The following is a 17724-nucleotide window of genomic DNA, read 5'->3' as shown; positions in this document are numbered from 1 at the left end:
TTTTCCTCGTGGCATTTTGCTTCCGCAGCCTCAACCCTCCTTGGGTCCACTGAACCAAACAACCTTGTTTCTGCATGGAGCTTCAAAGGCGACCAGTCAAGAACGTGCAGGAATGATTTACTGGATGCTGGAGAAGGTACATGGCATGAGGTACAGTTATTGCAATCTAAGACGACAGTGGATGGGGTTTATCGAGAATGACCGTGAAAGTGAGCAGCTACAAAGCCTTCCAGCGCTCCATACGCTCCGTGAGCGACCGAAACACCTCTTCCTGCACTAGCTTCTTGACACCGGCCTTCTCCTTGCTGCCCAGCCCGCCGCTCTCCAGCTCGTCATCGATTCTTCCCGGAGACAGAGCGAGGGGATCGAACATCAGAGTCCGCCCGTCGCTGAGAGGTATGCCGACGCGACCAGGATCGGGCGACTCGTCAACGAGCGTCGGCGCCAGGCTCTGGCGGAAGATCATGGAGGGTGCACGCTTCGACTCCGCCTTGGAGCGCGCGCTCGTTGTGCGGCTCGTCTGCGACGCACGCTCGGCCGCGGCCTCCATCGCTGCGGGGTCCGGCAGCTCGTCTTCGTGCTCGCTCTCGCTCTCCAGCTCCGGGTTGACAGGAGAACCGTTCAGGCTGAAGAACGACTCGTTACGCCGAGGTGCACGCGCGGGCGTCTTGGGAAGCTGAGGATTGAACTCGTGGTCCTGCGGAAGGGTAGACACGCCAGTCGCCGCTGGCAGAGGTGTCTTGGCGGCCTTCTTTGTGCGCCGCTTGGGTGCGGGTGCCGGCTTCTTGGTGCGCGCTGGTGTAAGCTGACAATATGAATCAATTAACTTACCACTCTTGCTCGTCTTCTCGAGAGGTAATGGTGACTGTGCGTCACGTTTCCTGCCGTCAGGGTCATTGTGTGATGAGACACCTACCTCTTAGCCGCCGCCAACACCGCATCCTCGTCCGTCGACGGCGCGGTGCGCTCGAAGCGCTTCTCCGCCAGACGCCGCGACGTGTCGGCAAAGTTACCCGCCCAGCATTCTTCTAGCTCGCCGAGAGTCATTGTGCGCAAGTCGCGCGGGATGCGGAGGATCTCGGCCTCAGCGAGGGAGAGGTAGGTCGAGAGCATGCTATCAAGCTCCGCACGCTTGGTAGCAGTGCGATGGGAGACTGAGGTCAGCGCACATGTAGGTGGGAAGCGAGGTTGTTGGCGACAGCGGAGTGCGACTAGGAGAGACAGGGGAAGTGGAGGGAAGGTAAGGAGAGGGCGAGGGGAGGGAGGGGGGGACCTGTGGCGTGCAGACGTCGACAGGTTGCCATACACAACGGGGGAAGCTTCCCAGTGCAGAGGGCCGATCACGGCGAGGGACAGGGCCATGGGGCAGGTGCCGGACAGTGTCGGCGCGCGCATCGGCGCGACACCCACCTTCGAGATCGTAGTTGTCCAGCACGGCTTGCCGGCTCGCGGCGTCGCGTCGGCTGGGCGTCTTTGGCACCTGCCTCTTGGGCGTCGACATGGCGACTGGGCGGCGGATCTTGGTGGACATTGCGGAGAGCGCGCGCAGACGAGGTGTCTGGGGTGATGGACAAGTGTTTGTAATGGATTGATGGAGAGTGAGGGTTGAGTGAGGGTTGAGTGAGTGCAAGATGAGAGCTTGAGAGGGGCTTGTTGACAGCGAAGGCAGGCGCGTGGTTTTACTTCCGTCCCAGCCTGACGCCCAAACATTGGCCAACGCTCCTGCCCCACTCCTTCTCCGGATCGCTAAACCACTCCTCCGGAGGAAATGCGCTCGACTACGGCATGCAAACGTATCGTTACACTGGGCCAAACCGGCATGCTACATAATCCTCTGCCGCCCTAAACTATTATCCTTACTCTCCCCTACTCGTCAGCTTTGGCCTCACGGCAGGCGGTCGGAGGCGACTCCGGCCGTTCTCGCCCGCGTCCCAGATCTCCCTGGCGTCAGCTCTTCTCTCTCGCACAGCGAGCCGGCCTACTTGACGTTGCGTGGTATCCCGCTCTTGGGCCGCCTCCCGTCAGACGAAGCGCGTTCCTCTCCGTTCTCGATAGGCGGGCCGAGGACCGAGCGCCGAATCTCGTCGCTGGCTGTGCGCGCGTGCGCCCCAACGCGGCGGGGCGGTATGCCCTGCCCCGAGTTGGAGAAGCCATGGTACCCGAGCGGAGGGGACATGTCTGTGCTCTTGCGGCGCACAGCTGTGATTTTGCGTTTCCCCTCGCCCATCGCGCTGGATGACGGCGCAGGTAACGTGCCTCCTACGAGAACGGGATAAACCTGCTGCGCGAGCTCGCGGACAAGAACGGGGTCGTTCTGTAGTGCAAGGCGCTTGATGATTCGGTCAAACCGGTAGCGCGGCACGAGCGCTAGGCGCTGCGGATGCGACTCCAAGGCTAACCGTGTAATGCGCAGCAGGTTGAGCGTGATGCCGGCCTTGGTCTGGCGCTCGAGTGTCTCAGCGAGGCGCGTCAGGAAGGTAGGGGAGACGAACGCGTTCGTCAGTGGCGGTGAAAGACGCATGATTTTGAGGAACGGCTCTAGGATGCGCTCGTACGACTGCGACGATGACTGCACGAAGCACTTGGTCAAGCAGTCGACAGACTCTTTACTGAGCAGCTCTCCTTCAACGCGCGCAGGTTCGTCCTGCATCCACGCTGTGAGCGCCTCGAGCGCGCTCACACGCCAGTAGGGATCGTCCAGGAGGTCAAGATACACTAGGGTCAGTTACATAATCTGTCCGATTACGCTCACTGTTCAGCCCCTCGTTCTGCCACAGGAGTCGGCGGGACTGCTTGCCAGCGTTCGCTAGGTCACAGAGCACGGGCAGCGCGAACTGCTTGAGCTGCGACTTGGACATAATGACGCGCTTAAGGAGGGGAATGATGCCAGCGGCCGCGGCCTCTTCCTGCCGCGACTTGGACAAGCGGCACATGGAAAAGATGGTCTGAAAAATGTGCGAGCAGATCTCGTTGCTGTACGAGCCCTTGAGCGTCTTGCCAAGTAGGTCGACGAGAATCTCGACGGCGTTCGAGTTCTGCAGCACCTCGACAAGCTGGGGATGTGTCGCAAGGTGCTTGACGGCCTTGATCTCCGTGACAAGCAGTTTGCGGGGGAGCAGGTCGAGCGCGCGGAGAAGCCGCATCATGATCGTCCGTTCGGCGAAAGACTGGCGGACATGCGAGTCTGCCTGCGCAACCTGTGAGAAGAGGAGAAGCACGTCGAGGCACCGCTTTGTCACGTCCTCGTCCGCGTCCTTGTCCTTGATTAAGGCTAGGAGCGCTGTCGATAGTGGATCCATAATGCCTTCTCGTGTGAACATGCGACAGAAGTCGGGTTTGGGGGTGGGCGATTGCAGATCGAACACACTTCCGATACCCTCTAGCGCGGAGAGGATCAGTGCCTCGTTGACGGAGTAGTCCTCGTCCAGGAGGTCGACGAGCACCTTTAACCCGCGACATCTGAGGTCAGCTGAGGACACGGATAGCGTAGCACACGCACGAGATGAACATTTGCAGCGTTAACGCGCTGCGAGTGAGATTTTGAATGAATGTGGATGCTTCGAGGCGGATATTAAGGTGATACCTCTTACTAGTATACGGCTGGTGTCAGCTTCCGGCTGGGGTATTTCGAGCTCACGATCATGACGGGGATACCACCAACGAGACAGAATGATTCGAGATTATCGACGTCGACAGCTACGATCTGGGGTCAGCATGGACGTGCAAACCACTCACAAAGTTGACAATCTTGAGTAACGACATGGGAAGCTCGCGGACGTGGTCACGCCGATTGAGATGGGTCTCGAGCACGTCCAATAGTCTGTGGTCAGCGCCGCTGGCTGTGCCCACTCACGCAAGCATGCCACGATTCTGCACGAAGTGGCGCTCGAGCTGCATATCTGGTGGTGCGTTCTCGAGGGTTGACAACTGGTGCGGTGAGTACAAGGTCAGCATAACCACCCACCAGCTCCTCCGAAACCTCCTTCAGTTGCGCGGCCGGGATGCTGGTTTCGAGGCGCACGATGAGGCGCTCGACGCTCGCCTGCTTGGCAGCTCGCCGGTCGCGGCGGAGGTTTTCTTCGTAGCTGTCCGTGGCGAAGTCGTCTTCGAGTTCGGCGAACGGATCAACCCCTTCCTCGTCCTCGTCCACCCATGACCTGTTGGACCGCCTTGTGAGTTGCAAAGATCCCATCGTGTTCGTCCCTGCCGTCAGCTGACCGCCAAAGACACTCTAGAACATACCGTCCTCGTTCGCAGCCGGTCCGCCGAACATGTCTGAGTAGTCCTCATCGTCAGCCTCAGTGTACTTGAGGAGCTCGAGGTGGTTGTTCGACGCATTGCGGCCGCGCAGCGAGCTTTGCCGTGACCCTGGTGGCGTCTTGGTTGGAAGCGTCGGGCTGTTGGTCACGGATACCGTTGGAGACGAGGCAGGGGAGGGCACTCTTGGTGGTGGTGGTGGTTGTGGTGGTTGTGGTGCAGAGGCAGGCGCTGCGGGGGGCGGCTTGGATGGTGGCACGGATGCAGCTTGGGGAAGAGATGGAAGGGATGGTGGCGTAGCGGGCTTGGACGAGTATGGCTTGATCGTACCGATCTTATAGAGGTCGTTGGGATGCAAGATCGGTTTCCTGCCCCTATGTTGCGACTACTGTCAGACCCAAATGGCACCATTAGCTCACCCTCATGATCGACGCCTTGATCTTGAGCTCGTCGCCCTCTAATCCAAGATCCGAGTAGTCTTCCTCGATGGACTGCGGCCGACCCTTGCTTGCTTTCTTGCTCGCCGCCAATGCATCGCGCGAGGGACGCACCGTCGCATGGTTCGTGTCGACTTCTTCTGGCGGTACGGGACTCGCCTTATGTGTTAACTTGGGTAGGGATATGTCGAGAGCAAAATCGTCGTCCCACTTCTCCGTCTCGTCGCTCTCGCGCGCGCGGCTGAGGGCGTCGCTAACGTGCTGGTTCTTCTGCAGCAACCCGGCCGTGCCTTGTCCCCCCTTGGGCTTGGCGGGCGCAATCGTTGCGTCGCTGCGGTCGCCCTTGACCTCTTCCTTGGCCTTCTTCAACACTGGCAGCCGTCGGATGGTCCCCGAGTTCTTCGGGACGGCTGCTGTCAGTATCGCGCAGCAGTTGGCGTCTCACCATTCAGCGCCTCGTTCCACGCCTGCACCTTCTGAATGGCCTCCACAGCCGCAGCCGGCTCGTCGCTTCCCTTCTTGGCCGTCTGCATCCACGGGTGACGTAGGAGCTTACGAGCTGAGACACGCAGGTTGGGGTCTTTCTGGAAGCATTGATATAGAAAGTCCTTGACGATCTGGTGTCAGCTGCCTCCTTTCCCCATATCCCAGATCGGCCATTTGAAACACACCGGACTAGCGCCCTCCGGTATCCTCATGGATGGGTCTTGCACGATCCGAAATAGCGCCTGCATGGGCGTAAGGTTACCGAACGGCGGCTTGCCCTCGAGCAGCTCGACGACGACACATCCGACGCTCCATACGTCAGACACCGCCGTTGCGCCGGACTGTTCGATGACTTCGGGCGCCATCCAGTACGGGCTACCGACGACCTCGATGTCCGCGTCTGGATGCGCGGCCGCGGCCGCGAGGTCGGGCTTTGGCGCGCGACTGCTCACGCCAAAGTCGGCGAGCTTGACGCAACCGTCCTTATTGGTGAGGATGTTGGCACCCTTGATGTCGCGGTGGATCACACCCTGGTCGTGCAGGTACAGCAGTCCTTCGAGCACCTGACGCATGTAGACTGCGACAAGCGACTCGGGGAACTTGCCATAGCGCTTGAGAATGTTCTGCAGCGACCCGTTCTCGCAGTACTCGAGGACGATGAAGAGATTCTCCTTGTCGCGCGCAAACCCCTTGTACTTGACAATGTTGGGGTGGTTGAGGTTCTTGAGCAGGTCAATCTCGCTCATAATGTCCGGCACACTGCTGGCGGGCAGGGACGCGACCGAGATCTGCTTGATCGCGACCGTCTCACCCGTTTGGAAGTTGAGTGCGCGGTAGACATTTGCACTCGCCCCTCGACCCAGTAGATCACCGAGACTGTAGTTTGAGAGTGGGGACGACGACATGGCTCATAGCGCGCCGCGCACGCGCAGTGAGGGTGTGTCGCGATCGGGTTTGTGGAAACAGCAAGAAGGACACGGTCGAGCGCGGAGCGTGACTGTTGGGAACGGGCGGGGGGAGGGGGTGCGAGAGGAGGTGAGGGAAGATGGGGAAGGTGAGTGGTTGGTTGGGAAGATGAGGCCAAAGCGTGCCGTTAAGAGTTTGAGTTTGTGACCGACCGCTGTCCTTCGCGTTTGTGGGCTGGTGCTCGGGGTCGGTCTGTCTGGCCACAAAGGCCACGGAAAAGAGTGAAGAGTAAAGAGTGAAGAGTAAAGAGTAGATGGAAGAGGGGAGCGTTGCAAGTCTTGTAGGTTTGCAAGATGAAAGTGTGGCGATTGACGAGATGGAAGTGGGCCAAGAAGAGGGAGGAACGATGGATTTGGCAGTGGCAACACGCCAAAATGCGGCATGTTGCCCTGGAAACTCATCAATCTCCTCTTCACATGCATCAGCAATCTGATCATTCAACGCCTCTCCTAACACCAAGAGTAGCTGTATACATGCATGGTTACTCAGAAGAATGTGACAGTGTGCAGCAGTGCGTGTGGGTGCTTGTCAGAGTGGGCTACCAAGATGTCATCGATGTGAGCGTCCAGGTCACGCGCCTCTTCAATCTGACCGTGTCAGCCACCGGATCTACCGCCGGAAATATCACCACTCACCTTCTGACACAGTTCGAGAATCGACTTGCCCGCAATGTGCGCCTCCTCGGGATTATCTTTGATCTCAACGTTGATGATGTGAATCGGGCGGTTGAACTCGCCTCCACGAGCGAGCATGTCTGGGGTCAGGCACCTCGCTAACGACATTTGGAACCGCTGGTACTCCGAGCAGGGACCACTCACCCTCGCAGACCGCATCGTAGCACCGCTCCTCGCAGGTGATGACAACGTCGGCGAGGACCGCGCGCTGCTCCTGCCACTTTTCTGGGGCGAGCTTGACTTTGCGGTTGCGGTCCAGCATCGGCAGCAGCCCGTTGGCCGTGTATCTGCTGTCAGCTCCTCAGATTGCTCTTAGCTCACAGCTTCGGGTCCTTGGAGTCGAGGTCCTTGTAGATGTAGTCGTACGGTGTGCCGAAGCGGTAAACGTTCGGCTTGTCGATCGCTGGGCCCGGCAACCGCACCGCGGAACCTGTGCCTGCCGAGATAACGCGCAGACCTGCCTCACTGATGTCAGCGCCTGCGAACAGATAAGGAGGCGGGTCGGGGTTGGAAGAGAAGATAAGGAGCATAAGTGGGAAGGATGGTGAGGATGAGGAGAGAGCCAAACGGTCTGAAGGGGTAAAGCTGAGGGAAGAGAGTTCCGACGCACTTTAACACCTTGTGCGCCTCCATCGACCGATTCTGGCGTCAGTTGGATGATCTAGCCCGGGAAAACTCACATTATTACTCGCGCACACAACACAGAACAGTGGCCGCTGCCGGATCTTGGGTTCGTCCTCCACCACCGCCCCACCTGCCGCGCCGTTCGTTCGCGCCACCTCGGTCTGAGGCGGTGTGGGTCGGTACTCAGGCGCCGGAGCACGTTCTGGTGGACCACTTGGGGGAGGTCCTCTCCTGCGAGGGTCGCGGTCACGCGGGTCGCGCTGGTCGCGCCGGGGATCGCGGGACTCGCCGTACGGCGGTGTCGAGGTCTGGCCGCGCAGGCGCGGGTCGCTCGGAGGGAAGGGTGAGTTCGATCCGCGGTTGTATCTGTCTCCTCCTTGTGGCCCACCATGCTGCGGATATACCCCACCTTGCACTCCTCCAGGAGCTCCAGGCCCTCCTTGTCTGTATTCACCACCACCACCACCACCACCACCGCCGCCGTAGTTTGGCGGCTGGCCGCTGTAGCCGCCTTGTCCGCCGCTGGGGCCGTACGCGCCGCGCAGGCGCGGGTCCCGTCTTCTTGGATCCATGATACCTGTCATCAGCTGTCATAGCAAAACGCAAGCTGCCTCCTGAGAGGTGAAGCATACGCACCAGTTGATGGGATGAGACGTTGAGAGGATGAGTGAAGCGGAATGATTGTTGCTAGGCGGGTGGTGACTTCAGAGACGGAAGCAAATTGTGGGTTGTCGTTTTCTGGACCAACAACCATCCACACCCACCCTTGCACTCACATCATCACATCCATCTACCCATCTCCCTCTACCCTCTTCTACGTCTCTGCGCCGCGGATCCACTCGTTTCCTCAACGATCCGACGCCTCGCCAGCTCAGCCACACCCCACTTCGAATAGGGGGGAGCGGAAGTGCCGTACAGCCATCACCATGTCGCTGTACACACCCTTCGAGCTCGTGCACGCGCACCTGGCCGAGACGGCTGCGGTCGAGGTGGCGGTGCCCTCAGAGCGCACCTTTCCCGCCACCCAGGACGAGTACAACTCACCCCTGCACGCCGAGCATGCGCTCAGCGCGTCCTTTGATGCGCAGACAGGCACACTAGCGCGCTCAGTATTCAACGGGTACGCGCTCGAGCTGCGCTCCCTCTCTCCCGTTATCGACGCCAAGTCCAACTCACCACCGAGCGTGCTGCGTATCGTACTCCCCGACCCATTGCGGCCGCTCGTGTCTGGCTGCATTGTCCCCGACTTTGGGGCTGGGATGCTCACAGTCTTGGCCGTCACCACCGCCGACGTGATCTACCGATTCACCTTCCCTCTGGCTTCGTTCGCTGATGCAGGCGACCGCATCAAGTTCGTTACCAAGGACTTGGAGTGGGTCGAAGAAGTCGAGCTTGACGACGAGACAATCCACGCTGCTGGCGGGATCGCGAGCTGGGCTGCCGTGAGCCAGAACACCGTTGTCCTCGGCTGCACCGACGGCGGCATCGTCAAGGTCGACCGCCTCCCAGACTCTACACCCGGTAAGCTTAATGCTGCGGTCGTAATCTTACATCAGAAAATCCTAACTGGACAACGTCTCAGCACCGCGGCCACTCCAGACTCCGCTTAGGCTTCTTCAGCCGAGGCTCCGACGAGACCATCACGTCGCTCGCGGAGTTCGACTATGAAGACCAGATCCCCGTGTTGTATTCGTTCTCGCGCGACTCGAAGCTCCGTACGTGGTCGAGCGTCACCGGACAGTGCCTCAAGACGTTGGACGTCCGGCTCGCCACGCAGGACCTCGTTCCCGCAAACCACCTGTCGAGCTCACAGCCGTCCACCGACCACTCGACGTCGCTCATTCGCATCGTGCCCCACCCGAACCCAGCCTCGCGCTGTTCGCACATAGTGGTCGTCTTCATCGCCACCCCCTACAACCCCTCGGTTCCAGGCACATTTGTGTTCTACCGCGCGTCGAACACCTCGTCGGGAGCCAATGACCTCGTGTACGCCGGCGAGCGGGCGGGGTCACCAGCATCGGCCGGGAGCGAGCTGCGAGGCTTCGAGGTCCAGCCGCCAACACGGACGGACGCGGCCGACGGGTGGCGTCTCTGGGCTGTCTGGGACGCCAAAGGCAAGCTCGAGGCCGACTCTGTGCCCATCAACGACATCCTCCAGTTCTCGACGTACCACGCGCCGCCGACCAAGCCACGCATGGTGCTCGACTGGCAGCGGGCGGCGTGCTACGACGGCGTAGAGCGCTACGACACGTCTTACTTTGACACGATCCTCAGCCTTGACCCGCCCGACCCTGCCCAGCCAAACGCAAGCGAGGACATCTCCGAGGTCTTCGCCAAGCACCTCCTCTATCCCGGCCGCTTCTCCACCCTCGATCTTACCACTGCCCTCGACGACTACGTCAGCCAACTCCCTGCTATCTATCAGGAGCGGCTCCGCAGCATCGTCTACCGCAGCCTCAACGAGCGCTTCATGGCGGCTGTGGGCTGTGCGTTGACGATGAAGACGAGCCCACAGACCGGCGCACCAGTCGTTCACGAGTTCCGCGCAGAGTTGAAGCAGCAGTGGCTCGGAGTCTGGGCCCGCCTGTGCGAGCTGGACAAGCAGGGCAGATGGCCTGTCGCCACGACGTCGCTCAACGGCCAGCTCGTCATCCTCGACCGCGAGGGTGCGTCCACGCCTGTACAGGAGGACACGTCGGCCGTTCTCGTTCACCTGGGCCAGGCACCTCAACAAGCGGCCGAGTTCCAGTCGCTCCCGGAGGGTGCTCTCCGCGCGCTGTATCCTGCTCTGGCGCCGCCAAAAGCGCGCCGTGCGATCACTGCCGCAGCCGTGGCAGGCGAGACGTTGTCAAACGTGCTCTCGAACTCAGAATCAGGTGACGGCAGCACATCCGCTCTCGACGCGCTGCTCAGTCACCTCGACAACGAACTGTCTGTGCCGGCCCAGGTCCCACCAGAAGAGCTGGCTGGTGGCCTGTGGGATGAGTTTGTCGAGCCGTACCTCACCGACGAGACTCGGGACCACGTCACGCGTGCGCTTGCCGAATCGTCATCGGTTCCTCGTACGCTCTCTGACGAGCTCGACATCCTCTCGAGCTGGCCCGCAGCAGCGTGCGGGTCACTGAAGGCGGATAACTGGTCGTTGTCGGGTTTCGGCAACGCACTCCTCACGGCGACTGTCTCTGCTGTCATTGCGGCGCGCTTCGCCATGGCACGCGATATCCTCCTGGTGGCGCTGTTCCACATGACCACGTCTTCCGACCTTGCCGAGGACGACGAATCATCCGAGACGCTCATCGAGGTCATCGCCCGTGCGCAGGTCACGTATCACCGTTACCATGTTCTGTCGTGGCTGTCGCAGAAAACCGGAGCCGGAGAGGGTGAACGCGAGATCCAGAAGTGGAGCGGGAGAGACGACGTGCTCGTGGCGTTTGGCGGCCTCAAGATGCGCGAGAACGAGGACAAGGGCGTCGACAGCGACGGATACGACACTGCCTACTCGCTCTTGCACGCATTGCTGGCGCATCCCCTCGTACAACAGGCGCCGCGCGACACGGTGGCGTGCTTATTCGACATGGCAAGCAGCCTCCTTGCGGACCTCGGCCTCGTGGGCAGCGAACAGTTCGACGTCGAGCCGCGAGCTGCCGACATCAGGCTTGCCTATACGGTGCTCGCAGACGGACACGCTGCAACGGCTGGCGAGCTGACCCAGCTCTACCCCCTGTCGTCCGGGACGGCGTACGTCCACGGCATGGCGCTGATAGAGGTTGGCGAGATCGAGCGCGGTGCATTGTTCCTCGAACGAGCTTCGGCTGGCTGCAGAGGTGAGCTTATCTCTATTGACACAGAGCTGACTTCAGACGGCTCGTTACAGGCGATCAACCCTGAATGGCGTAACAAGAATGCGCTTGGCGCGTACTTCCACCACGTGATGAACGTGGTTGAGCAGCGCGAACTGTGGGTGCCCGTCGCGCGGTTTGGTGAGCGCGCACTGCAGTCGATGGACGGCGGCGAGGCCAAGGATATCTGGACGCGCATCTTCCTTGCGTACCTCCAGTTGGGGCAGTATGAGGACGCGTACGCGACCCTCACGGACGCGCCATTAGCCGACAAGCGCGACCTTCTCGGCCAGCTCATCAGCGCGATGTGTGAGTCGAACGAGATCGGGCGTCTCAACTCGCTCGGCTTCATCGGGTTCCAGAAGGAGGTCGAGGAGCGCCTCAACTTCAAGGCACGCAACTCGGATCCTCTCCGCACACCAAACTACTACGAGGTGCTGTACTCGTGGCACATCAGTCGAGGCGACTACCGCTCAGCCGGCGAAACAATGTACGCGCAAGCAACCCGTTTCGCCGAGGTCAGCTCGAAGCTGAACCGCACCGAGATTGCTGCGCTGCGCGCCCGCTCCTTCTTAGCGGCAATCAACGCCCTCTCCCTCGTCGACAAGCGCAATGCCTGGATCGCCCTCCCTTCATCCCGCGGAGCCAAGCGCTGCCGGGTAACTTCCTACATCCCGGAGGACGTGTTCGCGAGTTCCTCCCCGCCCACAGACATAGTGACGCTGTCAGACATGCGGGCCGAGTACCGTGCGATCCTGGCGCACCTCCAGCTCGCCCCCGAAGTCCCTGACCTACTGGCTGGCAACGTCTCCCTTTCCCCAGCCGAGATCGTGGGTTTCTTCACCCAGCGCGACAGGTTCGACGATGCGTTCCTCGCGGCCGCCGAGATGCGCGTCGACATGACGGATATTTTCATCGCCCTAGCCACGCGGTGTGTCGAGCTCTCCCGCGGCGCGAGACGGGGCGACGCGCGCGCAGCCTTCCTCCGCGCTCCCGCTACTGCCCGGTTGCGCGGCCCACCGTCCGCCCTAGCACTGCGATACCTCCAAATCGCGCTGGGTAGACACGACGGCCCGGACACGCGATACAGATACACCGCAGCGGTGGCGGACACGTTCTTCAGCTTGAATGAGGATGCCGCACGTAACTGGGCCATGCCAGCGTGGCTTGTGCAGGGAGAGCTGGCGCGCGATGCTCCCGGATGGATTGGGCGCGCACTCAGCTTCGGATGGATTGGCGAGGCGATTGAGTGGAGCGCCGACGCTCTGCGCGCCCAAGCCGCACCGGAGAGGAAGGATGCGAGTTCGGACACGCCGTTTAACCTCTACGACCGGGTGCTTACTGCGTGCAAGGAGGGGGAGGAGAAGGCCGACGCGCGCGTCCAGGCCGCCGCTAAGGCGCTGCGCGGGAGCGTCGAGCGCCGTGTCACGGCTACGCGCAAGGTTGCAGACGTGTAGGTGTAGATGGTAGAGTTAGTTTTCCATGCATATTCACTGCCGTTTGCCAACCACAGTGTGCCCTGGAGTGTAGTGTATGCATATGCTCCCTTTACACAATGCTAGGTGACAACAATGAATAATAATGAAATGTGTGGGCCTATAGCCGCCGGTCGTGCATCATTGCACGTAGGCCGGCGGACCGCTTGGGCTGCTGCGCTGCCTGGAGGTGGGCAGCGGGGGTTGGGTTCTGAGTGGGTGGGGTGGGATGGTCTGCCAATTTCGGCTGCGGCTGCACCTGTGGCTGGGCCTTGGCTGCCTTGGGGTTGTCGTTAGCCTGCGTGTCCATAGCCGTGCTCGTGTCCATGCCCTTTTGGAGAAGCTGGAGGACGGCCGGAAGAAGCGAGTTCTGGCGACAGAGAAGCACGAGCTCCTTGCCTGTCCGCAGCTCGACAAAGCCAGGCATCGCGGCGTTATGGCCCCGCGTCGGTAACAGCGGGAGGTCGGCCTCATCGGGCGCCAGTTTCGGATACGCGGCCGAAATCGAGCCCTGGCGCAGGACACGGGCGAGGGTTGACGACGCTGCGTTTGACCGCGGGCTCCCGCTGGCCTCCTCACATTTGTCCTCGTTGGGAAGGAGTGCGTCACGAAGGACCTGAAGGGCGACCGCCTCGGCCGCGCGGTTCGTGCGACCCTCGGCAGTCTTCGAGACCGGTCCCGAAGTCTGCTGCTGTTTCTTCGTGGATGAAAGCCAGATTTGTCTGCTGAGGGCCGCTCCCCATTTGGCGCGCAGGGACGGGTCTGGGACAGAGAAGCAGTACTTGCGCTTACCGCCAAGGTGGTGCGGGAACGCAACGTAGAACGTGTTTCGCATAAAAGCGCGCTCGACGTGGAACGTCCGCACGTTTCCGAGCGTTGGGTAGAGAGCACTTCTTGTCAGCATTGAAGGGAAAGGTCAACTCACGCGCTGGCTCCGAAGCGCTCAAAGAGCATTGTCTGTGACCCCAGCTTGGTGCCGCGGACCCTAAACGAGACGTCCTTGGACCGAGAGAAGTCCAGCACAGGAGGGTCGAGCTCTAAACCAGTGCCAACAAGCTTGATCTGGAAGTGCGGATCGGGCTTCGGGATCGACAGCTGGAACTTGTCTGACCATTCGTGATAAGTGAGCTTGCTGGGAAGTCGAACAGGAGTCTGGACCAGCTCGCGCGCAAAATGAGATTCGTGAGACGCGAGTCCTTGGATGAGCTTGCCACCACGGATGGATGTGTAGATGTCCTCCAGCAGCTCTGTAGGCACCAGACCGAGCGGATCCTTGCTCTCGAATGCGGTGACGAAGATGTCCCGGGAGATGGCGTGGTTCGGGAACGCGAAGCCAAATGTCGAGTACAGCATGTCGTTGAGCTCAAGAGTGGAGAGCACGAGGTCCTCGGCCAGTTCCATGTCGAACGTGACACTGTTCTCGTTTACGGCGATGTAGCCATCAGCAAACCCGCGCAGGACTGCCTCAGCGGCATGGATCTCAGCGGGGAGGCGGACATCCAGCAGGAACAGCCGCAGAGCCTCGTCGATTCGGACAAGGTTGAAGTCGAACATTTCAATATACGCCAGCAGGAGGTCTGGGTCCGACGCGAGCAGCAGGCCGAGCTGCGTCTTGTCCAGGTCATCCGTCGTAAACAGCAGGCTCGCCAGAGTGGTGGTGTCGAGTGGAGGGTTGCTGCGTTCGACGAGCTTACGGACTGCGGAGACCGCATCCTCGGCAAAGTCGTTGATGAATTGCTGGACGGTCGGGTGGCAAGCGGGGTCTGTTGTTGGCTCGTCGCTCAGTCCGCTAACGACAAGCTTGTCGAGGCCGATAATCGACTTGACGACAAACTTCATGTCGAGGCTGGCCGTCGTCGTACCGGATCCCATAACAGGCTTTGCGATGACAAGGAGGTCGTTGAACAGGAATAGGTACCGGTCCTTGACGGTGTTCATATTGACCACCTGCAGCACCTGCTGAGACATGAGGAGCTTCCGTGGAGGGTCGTCCAGGAAGTCGGGTCGCGAAGGGTTGTTGACCGGCAGCGACAAGACGCCGTCCATGCGACACAGCACATCGCGGGACCGAGGCGGCAGCTTGTTCAACTTCGAGGACGGGGGCGTGACAGGGTCGTCGTTTATGGACACGACGTTGGATTCTGCGAGCTCTATGGGAGGTGGTGGTGCGCGCCGACGATTCATCATAAACGACGGGATCTCGGGTCGCTGTTTGGCTCCGGGACGCAGAATGTCCGTATGAACCGGACCGCCGTTCCTCACTGGATCCTCGGGGTTGCTGGCAAGCGGCTCGTTATTTGCGTAACGGTGGTCGTCGCTCTGGCTGTGGCTGAGGCCCCGGTTGTGACTGCTGGCAAAGCCGTGGCCATTGCTGTGGCTCGCGGAAGAGTGGGTGCCGAAAGCAGAGGTGCCACCATGTGAAGAGATTGACGCATTGTTGGAGCTGTTGAGGGCCCTCTGCTTGCCCCCACTGTCGTTCGAGCTCCGACCTACTTCGCCATGCGGCGACATCCCTCTGAGCATGGGCAGCGTAGGGTCAGAGGTCTGCTGGATGAGCCTCGGTTGGTCTTCTGACGGCCGGCGACTGCGGCTCTCCAGCGCCACGATCCCGGGGAACGGTGACAGCTTCGAGTTGTGGATACGAGGGTCGTTGGCGGTGGCTCGCGGTAAGAAGCTGACGGGAGAGGGAGCTCCTGATGCGAGTTGGTGCTGAATGAGAAGGTTGTTTGCGTGGTCGGCCTCCTCCTGCTTGTACACCGGCGACTTAGGGCCAAACAGATGAGGAGAGATGAGCTTGCCATACTTCGGGTCAGGAGCAGGTGACACACCCCTGTGCGAGTACTGGCTGTGCTGGCTGTGTGAGTTTGAGGCGTCGGACTGCCGTCGGCTGCCGAAGGCACCCTCACGTGGACTGAGAGGCGGAGTGTCGTTACTTGCCACAGAGATCCGCGGCTTGACAGCGGAGAACATTGCGCGGCCTACGAGCTTGGAGATGCTGCTCGACTTCTTGTGCTGGCGAGGCTCGGAGGTGTCGACGTGGCCACTATTACTTGACCCCTGTTCGGATGCCTTGCTGATCGGACGAACGCCGTCGCTGTAGTATGCCGAGTCGGTATCCCCGTGACCATGGTGACCAGCGTTAGTATCCACCACGGAGTAGGTGTCCGGTCGTGAGATTTGACGGGAGAAGTTGTTGACATGGGCTGAGCGTAAGCCAGAATAGTGTGTGCTGACCTTACCATCCCAGTCATCGCCGTTCAGCTGCTCTTCCCCCTCGTCGTCGTACATTGAACCACTCTGCTGGCTGGAGTGGTATGAGTTGAAGGGGTCGGCGGATCGGGCAGACGGCACCCGCTCCAAGCTCGAGATTGCTGGTGACGGCACTTTGCCCATGACAGTGGTGCCGGATGACGAGATGGACTCGGTCGGCGCATGCTTCTTGGGAGTGGTGAACGGCAGCTCGGGTATGGGCAGCGGTGTAGGGTCGTCGACGCCGTGGTCGCAGCTCATGTCGCCCATGTCATCGAATGCCGGCCGAGACTCAGAGGCTGGACTCTCGTCCATCATCTCTGTTCGAGCCGTGCGTGTGGACATGGACCGTTTGAGGTGGGCCTCGTACTCGAACACATTGTCTGAGTGCTGTGTGCTGCGCGATGCAGTGCGCTCGGAACTGGCGTTGCCAAGGAGCGCAGCGGTACCGCCTGCTCCCACCGCAGCTGCAAAGGCAGTTGGTGGTGGCTTGACAGGGGCAATAGCAGGAGGCGCTGCAGCAGGGCGAGGGGGAGTTCCATCCGGTGTCGAAATATCTATGCCCTTCTGGCTTCCCCTGGTGCGTCGTCGCTCCTCCCATAGTTGGTGGACCTCCGTTTCCTCCTGCTGGCGCGCAGCTCTCCGAGCGCCCAGGCGCTCCACCATGCGGCGCCCCACTGCGCTGCGGCGTTCTTCACCCATGTTGGACGAGGAGACGGTAAAGCTGCGCTGCAAACGGGGCCGAGGGACATCGTATGCTGTGTCTGGAATGGGAGTAATGGTCGAGTCGTCGACCACCGTTTCTGCAGGCATGCCGAACATGCGCGGCACGCCGATAGTGCCCGAACGGTGCAGTGCGCGAGCCGACCCCGGTAGCGACAGTGTGACGTCTTCCTCTGACGAAGAGAGCATCCCGCCGACGTTTCTCGCTTTGGTCGGCGTCACTGCGCCGCCGATCAGCTTGTTCATGGCGTTTTGACGAGCCGCGGCGGAGTTGGAACGGGAGAGGTTACGCAGTTCCCCGAGTGAAGGAAGCGGGGAAGGGGTGTTGCGACCTGGGCCTGCTGCGCCTGGAGTGAGGTTTGAAGGGAAAGAACTTGGCGGTGCGGCCCCGTTGCTTGGCGGGACGGGGCTGATGGAAGGAAGGTATGACTGAGCCAACTGGTAGGCAGCCCAATCTGTTCCCGGGTTGCTCGCTGGCGATGCTTGCGCAGTGAAGAAGGGCGAGGCATTGGCAGAGCCGTACGGCGTTGGCATGTGAAACGACGACGACTCGGAGTTTGAACGCTTCATAGCCGAACCTCCACCGAAAATAGCAGGGCCGTTCGGTGACGCAGCCAAGAGCTCCTCTTCACCGCCATAATGTGTTGCGCTTTTTGTTGGTGATGGTGTCATGCCTGACTCGAACGAGGAAGGAGCGCCATGGCTGTCCTCGGAGGCTGCTGCGCTCGGTCCGCGAGCTGGTCTTGACTGCGGTTGACGGCGCCCATCCGGGGTACGGGGGAGCGAGGCAGCACGTTTGAGCTTTGCGATGGCCAGGGAACGGATCTCTGCGGATGCGGCAGGTGCTGCCTGAAATCTTGCTGGCGATTCAGACATTTCGCCGGTGAGAGAGATGGTGGTGATGAAGGAATGGAGAAAGAATGATGGAGATGAAGGAGGGTGTTGGGTCTGGGATAGGATAGGATGGGATGGGTGCAAGAGTAGGAGGCTTGAT

General features: G+C 60.7%; 4 protein-coding genes across 4 annotated transcripts; 1 reads left to right on the top strand and 3 right to left on the bottom strand.

Moving 5' to 3' along the window:
- Positions 1–217: 217 nt before the first annotated feature.
- On the bottom strand, positions 218–6085 carry CDC15 (uncharacterized protein; the record flags this gene model as incomplete). The annotated part of the gene is made up of 16 exons (XM_060596873.1): positions 218–795; positions 832–881; positions 917–1154; positions 1411–1558; positions 1890–1941; positions 1983–2715; positions 2753–3459; positions 3500–3600; positions 3638–3703; positions 3736–3820; positions 3854–3927; positions 3965–4203; positions 4243–4642; positions 4677–5104; positions 5140–5311; positions 5366–6085. The coding sequence occupies 16 exons, from the start codon at positions 6083–6085 to the stop codon at positions 218–220; spliced, it is 4791 nt and encodes a 1596-aa protein (XP_060453823.1).
- Positions 6086–6631: 546 nt separating this feature from the next.
- On the bottom strand, positions 6632–8016 carry SSU72 (uncharacterized protein; the record flags this gene model as incomplete). The annotated part of the gene is made up of 6 exons (XM_060596872.1): positions 6632–6733; positions 6782–6900; positions 6965–7107; positions 7142–7285; positions 7431–7462; positions 7501–8016. 6 exons carry the CDS (start codon positions 8014–8016, stop codon positions 6632–6634), a joined length of 1056 nt encoding a protein of 351 aa, XP_060453822.1.
- Positions 8017–8370: 354 nt separating this feature from the next.
- On the top strand, positions 8371–12740 carry CcaverHIS019_0112730 (uncharacterized protein; the record flags this gene model as incomplete). The annotated part of the gene is made up of 3 exons (XM_060596871.1): positions 8371–8965; positions 9001–11268; positions 11305–12740. The coding sequence occupies 3 exons, from the start codon at positions 8371–8373 to the stop codon at positions 12738–12740; spliced, it is 4299 nt and encodes a 1432-aa protein (XP_060453821.1).
- A 139-nt stretch (positions 12741–12879) lies between these two features.
- CcaverHIS019_0112720 (uncharacterized protein) lies at positions 12880–17606 on the bottom strand (the record flags this gene model as incomplete). Its single annotated transcript, XM_060596870.1, has 2 exons — positions 12880–13648; positions 13684–17606. 2 exons carry the CDS (start codon positions 17604–17606, stop codon positions 12880–12882), a joined length of 4692 nt encoding a protein of 1563 aa, XP_060453820.1.
- Positions 17607–17724: the final 118 nt, after the last annotated feature.

The sequence above is a fragment of the Cutaneotrichosporon cavernicola genome (assembly GCF_030864355.1).
Source record: "Cutaneotrichosporon cavernicola HIS019 DNA, chromosome: 1".
Taxonomy (NCBI): domain Eukaryota; kingdom Fungi; phylum Basidiomycota; class Tremellomycetes; order Trichosporonales; family Trichosporonaceae; genus Cutaneotrichosporon; species Cutaneotrichosporon cavernicola.
This window is presented reverse-complemented; position numbering and strand designations above follow the sequence as displayed.